General features: G+C 40.4%; 1 protein-coding gene across 1 annotated transcript in view; it reads right to left on the bottom strand.

The window, feature by feature from the left end:
• DISC1 (DISC1 scaffold protein) overlaps window positions 1–12492 on the bottom strand; it is a 196470-nt gene that overhangs the window by 135765 nt on the left and 48213 nt on the right. The window contains exons 7-8 of the mRNA XM_089529454.1: window positions 5631–5685; window positions 2665–2767 (exon numbers count right to left, since the gene is read on the bottom strand). Of these exons, the coding sequence (XP_089385580.1) occupies window positions 2665–2767; window positions 5631–5685 (158 nt within the window). The remainder of the gene's footprint in view (window positions 1–2664; window positions 2768–5630; window positions 5686–12492) is intronic.

Here is a 12492-nt window from a genome sequence, read left to right on the forward strand (position 1 = left end):
TTTTTAATTTTATTCATTGTTCTTTTAAGAGGTGGTTCCTAAAAGTAAAAACCTCACCCCTGGGCCCTTGGAGCAGCTGTAATGCATTCACAGTGGCCTAGATCTGGAGTCAATCACACTTCCACATACTGGAAGCCTTCTTGATAAGAAATAACAGCAGTCAAGCCAATTGGTAACCCTGGTACGCAAATGAGTATGTCACTTATAAACATTCCTCAGACCACATACGATTCCAGAATGGAAAAAATTGTTGAGAAGGGGGATGTATTACATAGTGATGATTGGTTATCGATCCCTCCCATGATCAAAATGTAGGTCAGGAGTTTGCCCCATAATTTAGAGCTCATATTTGTATATATTCACTAAGCTGCCTCTTTGCCACCAAGCTGTGATTCAAACCTTGAGACACATACAGATGGAGGGGGGGGCAAAGCTTTGCCCCCTGTTCTTAGAACTACCAGTTGTCAGACATAGGCTTTGGACACACATTTTTAAGAAAATAAAAACCCATGCAGGTTTTGATTCCATTATAAACATTTACAAAGGCTCACAAAGGCATCCAGCTCACCTTTTTTTGTAAGGGATTAAAAACCTTCCTCTTTGATTCACTAAATTAAGCCACTGAGGTTGCTGAGATGGGCAGTAACTGGTGGGATGTTGGGGATTTCATGTATATTTATAGGGTTATGTTTTATAGTTCTAGTTTTTTATTATATATATTTGATGTTCCATCAAATGGTGGAAAGGGTGTAATAAATAAATGTTATTATTATAATAAATAATAAATGTTATTATTATTGAGAACCAACACCTTTTATGTACGTACTAAGACTCCCTCTCTCTTTTATACTTGATCGATTGGTTGTTTCCATTTTGTCCTGCTTAGGACTGCCACATTCCAGTCCCTCATATCTGGGCATCTAATTTTCATACTATGGAACTTATAACTATGCATATTATTAATCTGAATTCTGATTATGCAAATTTTAAAAATTAATTGTTATACTTTTTGTATCATTATGGTTCACTCAGTACCAGTCCCAAGCTAAGTGCTCTTTTTTTCTTCATTTTCCCCCTAGCTGGTGTGAAGAGAGAGAGGCTTCCAAGCAGCCCCAGAGAGTCTCTTGAGGCTGTTTGGAAGCAAAATTCCACTGCACTGCCCAGCCCTAGGCTCAAGCCACCAATACAATCACCACAAGGTCATCTCTGCTTGCCTCCATTCCATTTGCACCTTCTGGCCTGTCAGGGGAAGAGGAGAGGGAATGGAAGAATAAGATGGCAATGCTATGACTGTGAAGCAGCAACAAGAGCCACCAAGGCAGATGAAGCTCCTGCCAGTGCCAGTCTTCTTGCATGGTTTCCTGCTTCATTGCCACGATCACATTTTAACTTGCTCATTAGCCTGTAATGAAGGGAGAAATCTGGGATTTATTATTTTAACTGGCCCAGCTGGCTGGGGCATTTTTTTAATCCCTTCAATTAGGGATTCTCCAGGTTTTCCAGGACAAATGGCAGTCCTACTCCTTCTAGATCCACTAGATTACAGCGCTACACCCTTATAGTGCTGCTATTCCACTTTAACTACTGTGGCTTACTGCTGTTGCATTCTGGGATTTGCAGTTTAGGGAGGGGCATTTAGAACTACAAACCTCAGAATGCAACAGGAAGCAGCCAGGGCAGTAAAAGTGGAATAGCAGCACTATAAGAGTGTAATGCGGTAATGTGGCCAGAATCAGACACACTTCTGCATACTGGAAACCCACTTCAGAAGGAATGACAAAAGCAGGGGTGTCACTGGCTCTTTATCTAAACAGAGAGGCTTGCTACTTTTCAGCTCTGTAAACTGCAAACACAACTGTGTATATTTCTTTTCCATCCCTCTCAAAAATGAAAACAAACAGAGAAGTACAGTAATTCCAAGTTCATGGGAAGAAAAGATGTTATGAATACACGCCCCTACATATTTATCTGCTTAATTTGCTATGACGTTCATGTATCAGTTTTATGCTTAGTATGAATAGCCTCTGTGTGTGTGTGTGTGTGTGTGTGTGTGTGTGTCTCATCTTAGTATGTCATGAGCAGATTCATATTTCTATGTAGGTTCTATTAGAGGGGCACAGCTATTATATACTTTTGTCTGAATATGGCACACTCCTTCCATCTGTGATGGTCATCCTCTTCCACCAAACACACAGCTTCAGGAGGGATACACATGGCCCAGTGAAGGAGGAAGGGACACCCGCCTACCCAATCAGATTAACCAAATCAATCCTGGATATCAATGTCATAAAAGATGTTGTAGGCATATTCCCCATATATCTCAGACTTTCAACCATCATCAAGAGTGGTATATTTATATTATGCTTAGGAATTACTGTGTACAGCCACACTAAAGACAAAAGCTCTTTTGCTGCCAACAATAAACATTAGCTGTTTATTGATCTGAATAAGCAGAAGCTGCCAACTCCTGTATTCCACTGAGAAGTGTCATTCAAACCTACAAGCTACAAATTAATTCTCATGCATCTTTTCATTCATTTGTTTGTGGGTAAATGCCATTCTAAGCCAAAAAATTCACTCTCGATTTCTCTATACATTTAGGTTAGGATGAAAAATCCACAATTATAAAATCATATTGCATCTTCCTATTCTATCAAAAATTACCTGATACTGCAAGCATTTTGGCTTCAAGAAGAGCTGGTAGTTGACTCTCAATATCACTCACTTTCCTCCTTAAAGTGCTGCAGAGCTTCTGACTGGTACATACCTAGATTGAGGCAGACAACCATGATATATAATTCATTCATGTAAAACTATGAGGAAATATAAAAGGCACTTCAAATTGTCTTGGTGTACAGACATGACATATCATTACACAATGAGACAACAAAGGTTAATAAAAAGTGATGTGTGATATTGCTGCAAGATATTTATCCTACAGCCCAATGTCTTTGCCTCGCAAACCACAGAAATAGCAACTCTGTTAGCAATGGTCTAAATGGAGAAAATAAAAACAAATGCAACAGAGAAGCAGTGTGGAACTACATTTCAAACAAAAAGCCAATGCTGGTAAATGATTCCAGATGTTTGATCTTTCTAAATATCCTGTTAACAGTCAGTAACTGTTAAAGATCAAAATATAAGGAATGTATTGTTCCATGATATAACTGATTCAGATTAACAACCCTAAACTAGCTGCCATGATGGAACTAAAATAGCATTCCATTGCAAGAGATGTGTGACAGAGCTAGGAGTGCAATATATCTGTCCATTTTGTTTTCCCCTCACAGCTGAATTTAGCAAATTTTAGTAAATTATGAACAAAACTGAACTGAAACAAAACTGACATCCATCCCAAAGAACTTGGCAAATCTGTCAGTTCTCCTTTGGAATGCAACAGTGGAATGCTGGTAAATTGTGATTTAAAAACTGGGTTGAAACTAAATTTTCTCCTATTCCTAGAGAACACTGACTTCTCAACGGCTCTGGAACTTCCTTTCCCAGGTAGGCTCCATGGTTTCCTTTTATCTGCAGGCAAACACTTTTTTATTCCAACAAGCTTCTGGGCACTGAATTTTTTAAAAGAAAATATTTCAATAGGGTCACTGTTTTTAAACTACTTTTTATTATTTTCATTTTTGTATTTTAAATTGTTCTTATTAATATTATCTTTTATTTTAATGTTTATTTTGTTTTAATGTTATTTATTTAACATTAATTAAGTTTTAATTACATTTTTTTCAAATTCCATTTCGACCTTTTGTATGTTTCAACTGTACTGTATTTTTTATCATTCATATAATTCCCTGAATTGCAATTTGGGGGGGGGGGGGGGGGCTGGGATATCAATAAAGTTAATCATCATCAATAACAACAACAACAACATCTGTCCATTTTGCTTTCTTCTACATGGAGATTTTGGTAAACTCTGATGAAACAAACAAACTGTAATTCCCACTCATCTTTAGGCACAGCCAGACAGTCTGGGCCAATATTCCCTGAACCAGAACCCAGTTCTCTCACTAGCACAAACTTTTGATGTTGCTAGGAAACTGGTGTGCTCAAATGTCTCTTTGGATGCCATCTAACATCCCTGAAGAGTTGGGAGCCAAGCATAAAACATCTCACTTATGAAAGGCCCTCTGGCCCTGTTTCTCTGAAAACAAGCAAAATTTCCTTGATAGTTAACTTTTAATCACCAAAGAGCCTATCCATTTGGAAGTGAAATGGGACCAGTCAAAAAGAAGACTATGGTTTCTGCACACTCTGGAGACTTCATGTGTGTGCGTGCGCGCATGTGTGCATGCGTGTACCTTCAAGATGGCTGTTGACTTATGACATAGGATTTTCTTAGGCAAGGAATACTCAGGCTGCGTCCGCATTACAGGAATAACCCCAGTTTTGTGTGAATGTAGTATTGTAGTTTGGAGTGAGAAGGTGGAGTGGGAGGAGTCTCTTAAGGTGGAACAATAGGAGGTAAGTTCAAAAAATCAATCTGGAAGAATAAGACAGGAAGGAATTATAGGAAGATTTTTGGAAGGAGATTCAAAAAGGAAGCAAAAGGGAAGAAGATGCAAACCGGAGACAGAATGTAAGAAAGACACCAATATCAAATTGATATCGTGACTCGATTTCTGCAATGCACTCTACATGGGACTACCCTTGTGCTTAGTTTGGAAACTTCAATTAGTTCAGAACATGGCAGCCAGGTTGATTACTGGTAAAATCAGATGCGATCAGATAACACCTATTCTAAAATCACTTCACTAGCTGCCTATTTGTTTCCAGGCACAGTACAAGGTGTTGGTTATCACCTTTAAAGCCCTAAATGGCTTGGGTCCAACCTATCTCCAAAACCGCCTCCTTCCATACAATTCACTACTCTGGGAGGAATTTATTGCAACCTATAAAAACTAGGCTAACTGCAACCACAAAGAGGACCTTCTCGTCAACCACTCCCAGATTATGGGACAGCCTTCTGGAAGAGATCTGTCACATCACCAGTTTAGACAGCTTCTAAAAAGATGTCAAGACAGATCTCTTTTGTCAGGCCTTACACGAATAGAAAACCCGGCCACCAATTTGAACCCTTTTATGCCTCTGAATTCACTACAGTTTACTGCCTGGTTGCTGATGTTGATATAGATGATACTGTTTGGATGTTGTTTTAAAGTATGGTTTTAAATTGCTAAGGTTTAACTGATGTTTTAAGGGGAGGGTGAGAGTGGGGATTTGAGATTGTATCTAAGTTTTAATTTGTAACCCGCCTCTGTCATCGACAGAGAGGTAGAATATAAATAAAAGTTTTATTTATTATTTATTTATTTATTTATTTATTTATTCCCGTGTGTGTATGTAGTTAAATTGTACACCTTTGACCAAGATGGCTATCTTTCTTTTGTTGTTTTATTTTCTGAAGTGTCATGTAGATTGATGGCACTATATAGTAATATCATCATCATCATCTGGATTAATATAATATCTATATTCCCATACTCATGTAATACTACATTAACAAGGTAACAATATTTACTGACAATTCACAGAATGTTTCCTTACACGGAATCATCAAATGCTTCCCTGTTGTTTTAATTTACAGGAAAAAAGAAAGAATTTTTAAATGCACTTACTTTGGCAGCAATATCTTTAATAGACATATTGAGCAATAGTTCTTTTTCTTGAAGCCTAGAAAGATTGAATTAATTATTGAAACACTGTCATTATATGATCATCAAAGTCTGCTAAGCAATACAGAAAGCAAAATCCACTATCATATTCCACTATGATAGCTTTTGTGATGGCTTGAATGGAGAATACAAATCACATCAAAAGGCAGAATGACCTTTCCTCAGTGGCCCTAGAAAACATCTAGACTCTCTTTAAGAGTTATTTCACTGAGATAAGGTGGGCTTATCTCTGGAGCAAGAAAATGGGGCAAGGAAACTTGTAGCAGCGATTCTTACTTTGTGGTTTAGAGGCAACTCTAAAGTCCTACTTCAGCAGTGAGACTCAAAAGTCATTTTTGAGTGACCAGACCTTGGGCAGGTCACATGCTCTCAACCGCAGGGGAAGGCAATGGCAAACCTCCTCTGAACAAATCTTGCCAAGAAAACCCCATGATAGGGTGTATTATGGTCGCCATAAGTCAAAAATAACTTGAAGTCACAGAAGAAGAAGAAGAAGAAGAAGAAGAAGAAGAAGAAGAAGAAGAAGAAGAAGAAGAACCACCACCAGCAGCTTCCAAAAGTATGTTTTTTTCTGCAATTTTTCTATAGTTGCATATGTTCTTGGAATAATTTCTTTCAGTACTTTAGGGTCTTGGGATTTTGATACTCAGATCCAAGTCAGGCAATCACAGAACTGAAAAGGATTCCAAGGGTCACCTAATCCAAACTCTGACAGGATGGGAATCCAAAGTAAAGTATTACTGAGATGTGGCTATCCAGCCTCTGTATCTTCCAATGAAGGAGTTTACCACTCTCCAAGGTAATCTTCCAAGTGACATTGTGCATAATATAGGCAGAATAAGACTTTATTGTACATTATAAGCATTTACTTTCTGTAAAATGTAAAATTTACTTTTAGTTCTGTAGTCATAGATGATTTACCCTTCAAACAATTTTTAACTGGGAGCCCTTTCAAAGAGCCAGAATAAAGGATTGTAGAGAAAGAATTAACAGTATGTTAATTTTAAAAATAAATACATGGCTAAGTATACTGAAATCTGTATCCTGCAATCTTTTGTATTTAGGAAGAATATTATGTTACTAACCACTTCCTGATTGCCACCTGCATGTCATGAATTTTGACTGTTCCTCATTGCTCTTTTTAAAACCTGTTAGTTTTATACTGACACTGGAGAATCACCATGTGAAAGTGTTTGGGTTGGCCTCTGCATGGAGCTATAGCATTTTAGACTGAAAATCTGAGGTGCATTTTGGTTCATAACACACTGCAGAAATAACCCAGTTTGAGAGCACTTTAACTGCCTTGGCTTAGTGCTAGGGAATCCTGGGAACTACAGTTTACTGTGGCACCAGAGCTCTCTGACAGAAAAGGTTGAATGTTTCACAAAGCTGCAATTCCCAAAATTTCCTAGCACTGAGCCAGGGCAGTTAAAGTGGTCTCTAACTGGGTTATTTCTGCATTGTGTTTTGGACCTTTCTCTACATCTTTACTGTAAAAGTCTGAAAAATGTATTCCTATTCTTATCTGTTCAGAAATAAACCCCACTGTTGTCCGCATGCACATTACTAGCAGCAAAAACAGATAAATTTAACCTTGGCTACTAGTCCTTGGTAGAAACAGTAAGTTACAGTAATGAGCTCTTCAGAGGAAGAACAGGATACAAAGAACTGAATACAAACTTTAGTAAGAAAAGATAGAAGCCCATGATAATTCACCATGCTGGGTCAATTACCGCCATGTCCATTTTTATTTAGCCTTTTGATCAGAATATGGGACTCTGATTGCTCCAGTTACCTTGGAGGATAGCCTTCAATAGAGTCAGAGGATGGAGGCTATTCGTTCTCCTGGAACTTTCTAAAGTATGATGGCCAAAGTGAAAATTGGAGAGGCTTCCTGTACCTTTTAATGATTGTATATAAGAGGGAATTTCAGCAAGTGTCACCTGTCATGCAACCAAGCAATAATCAATACCTAATGAAATTCCCTCTTCTACACAACCATTGACAGTACAGGTGCTCTCCTGCAAATTGTGGGAATACTCATTCCCCCATCCTTCCCACCAGACCTGGTTGTAGAATATGGGCCAACAAAAACTGTAGCACATCACTTCTATATAAACCTGGGGTGGGGGGGGGGGGGAAGATGGCAGGAAGTAAAAGAAAGCAAAAGCTGGTTGGTGACAACAATCCTTCCCCCACCCCTAGAAGCAACTATGAGGAGGAGATGGACCAGGTATAGATAATGGAGGAAGAAGCAACATTTTAGTTGCTCCCAAAACTCCAAAATAGGACAGCACAAAGTTTCTTCCAAACACTTTTGAAATCTTTCCAGAAATGACATTTTGAAAGCTATGACCTTCAAAACAGATCTAATCCAACCCGTTACAAAGAATACAAGTGCAATACTCCTGGGGATTCCAGATGCTGAAGCTTACATCAATGTAAGCTTCTATTAAATTCTATTAAAAGTTTGAAACAGAATTATTTCCTTGCCCTTCAAACCAAGTCGACACAATATAAAATCAATCAACCAATCAATAATTCCTTAGCACTCCTACAGTTTATATGGCTGAATTTCTCCACACATATTTTTGCACATTTTTAACAAGCAAAGGAACAGTTGTACACTATCATTAAACTATGGCCAAGATTCTGCATCATCTGACATTAACTATGATGATGGACTTCCATCATCATAGGTAAATGAACCAGGCAACATCCCAGCCAAAGAATTTTCAGGAGCTACAGATCAAGATTAGGAAACAATTATCTGTGGCACTCACCCAGTCACGAGGCACACTGAGAATTGGCAAATGGAGAAACCACCTACAAGGCACATTGAAAATTGGCAAATGGAGAAACCACCTCGGGGTCCTTCTGTAAATGCTTCTCCAACACATGCCACAACTGGGAGAGCATTGTTGATATTGTGTGCCTTCAACTCATTTCCGACCTGTGCCAATCCTAAGGCAAACCTATCATAAGGTTTCTTGGCAAGTTTCTTCAAAGGGAGTTTGCCATTGCCATCATTTCCCAGTATCCGAATCTGCAGCACCTCAGAAACCCTTCAACTGGGGCGCTGCCTGGCTGAAAAAAATTGGGTTTGGGGAGTCACGTTCAGTAATTAATAACTGTAGAAGTGAATTCCAACAGTTAAAAGTATGGCTTATAATGTGGCAACTACTAAGTAGGAAGCGAGCCAATGCTTTTAAGTTAGATGCCACCAAATGTATTATTGTAAACCAAATAGAATAATTCTTAAACAAAATTTTACTGTGGAGAGGGGAGCAGTAAGTATGAAGAAAAAATATATTAGTTTCTGTACAGGAATTTTTACTCACCCTGCCAATCATTTTAATATTTGAAAGTGTTATCTCTTTTTTAATCCTACATACATATTATGACGGGGAAACCACCAAAGCAGCATCTGATATCTAGATATGAACAAGTTTTAGCCTGTTAATCTGCATAAATAATTGACAGGTAAAACAGACAGCACGGCGCGTTACAGACCGCTGAAAAGCGGCGGCCTGCACCCACCCCTTTCCCCACCGGATCGGGGCCTCAGTGGGCAGAGCGGCAGCCGCTGAGGCCCCAATCCGCCGCTTTCTAGGCCGCAGGGAAGCGGCAAAAGGCCACTTCCCCGTGGCCTGGAAAGGGTGCCCTTGGGGCTTCAAACCCCAAGGACACCCCGCAGCGGCGGGGAGGAGGAGAAAGGGGCCCTTTGTGTCACTGGGCGCAGCCATCTAAAGGCTGCGCCCAGCAACGCAAACCTGGAAGGAGCTCCGAAACAGAACTCCTTCCAGGGCCTCAGAAAGGGTGCACTAAGCGCCCTCGCACAGCCCCACTACATAACAACCGCGCCGCCCTGTTTAGAGGTGACGCGGTCATGATGTAGTAATGGCGACGGCCGTGTGGAACGTCCACCGCCATTTTGTGCACACTCTGCGCGCGCTGGGGTTGGAGGTGTGCGGAAGCGCCGCCGCTTCCTAACCTTAGCACGCACAGAGCGCGCACTTTTAGGCCCATCTGTAACGGGCCAAAAAAATAATGGAGTTTACTATTTCCACTTCAGATGGTAACACAAATTTACTAAATCTCTAAAAGCATCCCAAGAGTCAATGTCATGAACCTTAGAATTCTAGCAATGAACAGAATATTTAGGAAGTCTGACAGGAAGTATACAAACGTTTAGAGTACAATTAAAGGCCCACTTGTAATAAGTTATATACAAGTTATATACAATATATACATCATGCAATGTAACTCTTTGGTCTACATATCCCATACTCAAGTCTTGGGGTTCTCACACACCTAAAGTCCTGAGCTCCCCTGTCCTCATGTCGCCTGGTTGAACAATGCAGGGCAAAACGCCAGGGCCAGAATTGGCTCTGGTCCTAGCAGACCGGACATAGATCTGGTGAATCCAGCCCAATCACAGAGTAAATAGCCTTTACCCTGGGTCAACTTGACCCCTAGTTTGCAACAGGGTTTCCTGGAAACTCAGCAGCAAGCCCTGGCTCTTTAAATGGCCCCCTGTGCTCCATACCTTGCCACACCAACACTCCTACTGAGAAGACTACCCCTCACTAGGTCTGACATGGATACTGGGCACCTGGTCAAGTGGGTGGAGCCGAGAGCCCCATTTCTGCATCAAACACCGACATGGGTCAGTAGGAATGACAGCACAGCAAGCTAAGGAGCATGCTCTGGTAGCAGATCCCAGAGAAGCACAGGGACAGGTGTGTAAACATCTGTCTGTCCCAGGGCTGATCCAGAGACCCACCTGGGTGAGCACTCAGGCCGTACTATCCTGGCCTGTCTGCTTAGCCACCTCAAATGGGTGTTTTTTCTAGGAGACATGTGTCTATAAATCTGTGGCTATCTAAATTGAAATGCCTGACAAAATGTGATTGCAGGAAAGGATGAAAGACTTATCAGGAAGGGGAGCATCTCCATCCCCTCTATCCTTATTTTTCTCACCATTTTAAGTGTGGAGGGCAAACCTCTGAAAACACTCTGCTATCTGTACAGGCTCTTTGCATGACTTGGAACTTGGAAAATCAGAATCTCAGACTATGTAGACAGCCTCCATGGATACAGGTGACCAACAGGGGAGGGAAATTTTGCATATTGATATTCCAGACTAACATGACTATGTCTCTGAATACTATCCTAACTAATGAGATTTTCAGGCCCTTCACATCTATTTGTATTACAAGCCCACAAGTGCAGATGAATGGACTGGCAGATAGAAAAATTAGACAAATGACAATATTAAACCATTATGCCCCCCCCCAAAAAAAAACATGTACAGAAAAAAGTTTTTCATATTGCCCAAACACTTTTAAACTAATATGCATTTAACTTAACATAATTAGGGAAATGAAGGCCCGGTACAGATGGGCCCAAAAGGACGCCCTCATTACATGCTAGGGTTGCCTTGGGGCGGCGCTCCCACACACCCCTCAACCCTAGCATGTGACGAGGGCATAAACATGATGGTGCTCTGTATACATGGGCGCCGCCATTGTTATGTAAGCACTATGCAGCATCCACATGGCACCATGCAGCACTTATGTAACAAGTGCACAAGTGGCACACTCGTTATGCCACCTTTGCGGCGTAAAAAGAACCCGCAGCCAGAGGGAAGTTTGGTGGCTGCTGCTTCCCTCCGGCAGAAAAACAGGCGCCGGCAGGCAGCTGTTTTTCAACAGTCTGTACTGCGCCAAACTCACAGTTCAGGTTCTTTAAAATCTATGGCTATTTATCCCTCCAGGCTATTCCTCTAGAAGCAGCATTTAGATTGCCGCTGCTCAATCTATAGTCAGAATCTTTGTATATTATAAAAAAATCAAGAATGAGTAAAATGAAAGTAGAATAAATTTAACAAAAGCAACATGAATACTAGGTAAACAAAGCCAAAGAAATGAAGTTGACAGACTGAATTTCATTTAACTGGTATGGCTTTCTTGATTCCAAGAGTCACTAATAACACTTGTCCAAAATTATTATTTTTCACCAATGCAAGCAGGGAAAGCATGTCCTGACTAAATCTACTTCTTGTACCAATGACAAATAGGATGGCAGTGACTGATCTAAAAGCTGTTTATCTAATCATTTTCCTATTAATCCTGACAATTACCAGTTAAAGTTATTGAATTAAAATAAGTAATTGATTTATTTTAACTGACAGGCATTCTTTTTTTTCAAAATCTTAGTTTTCCACCTCTCTACCTGCTGGGTGGGAAGATCTAGAAATATATATCTAGAATATATCTAGAAACTAGAATACAATGGGACCTCGATATCCATTGGGGTAATGTGCATGACAAGACTGCATTGCCCCAATGGCAGCACATGCACATGGCCATGCCACCATTAAGGATAGCCCCATTGTTCCCAGTGGCTGTGCGTGCACACAGCCAGGCCACCATTAGGGACAACAGGACTTCAGGTGAAGTCATCCCTGATGTTGGTGTATCCATGTGCATGCGCTGCCACTAGGGACAATGGAACTTGAGCAGCTGAAGATTTTGGTATTCATGGGGGAGTTCGGAATGGATCCCCCAGGGATACTGAGTGGCCACTGCATTCTTTTTATTTTTCTGCTTATCTGTATAAACAACACTGCTATATCACATGGGGAAAGAACCAACAGGAGGAGAAAACAAGAGGACAAAAGCACAGGCTGTTGACTATTTTTGCATTAAATAATTATACCTTTACCATTATAAAATATGGGACCTTCTCAAAAACATGACCACATAGAGCTGCTCCACCTGGGAACCAAATCATGAGAAAC

The sequence above is a fragment of the Sceloporus occidentalis genome, unplaced genomic scaffold (assembly GCF_023333645.1).
Source record: "Sceloporus occidentalis isolate IW3139 unplaced genomic scaffold, rSceOcc1.0.p SCAF_6, whole genome shotgun sequence".
Lineage (NCBI taxonomy): Eukaryota > Metazoa > Chordata > Lepidosauria > Squamata > Phrynosomatidae > Sceloporus > Sceloporus occidentalis.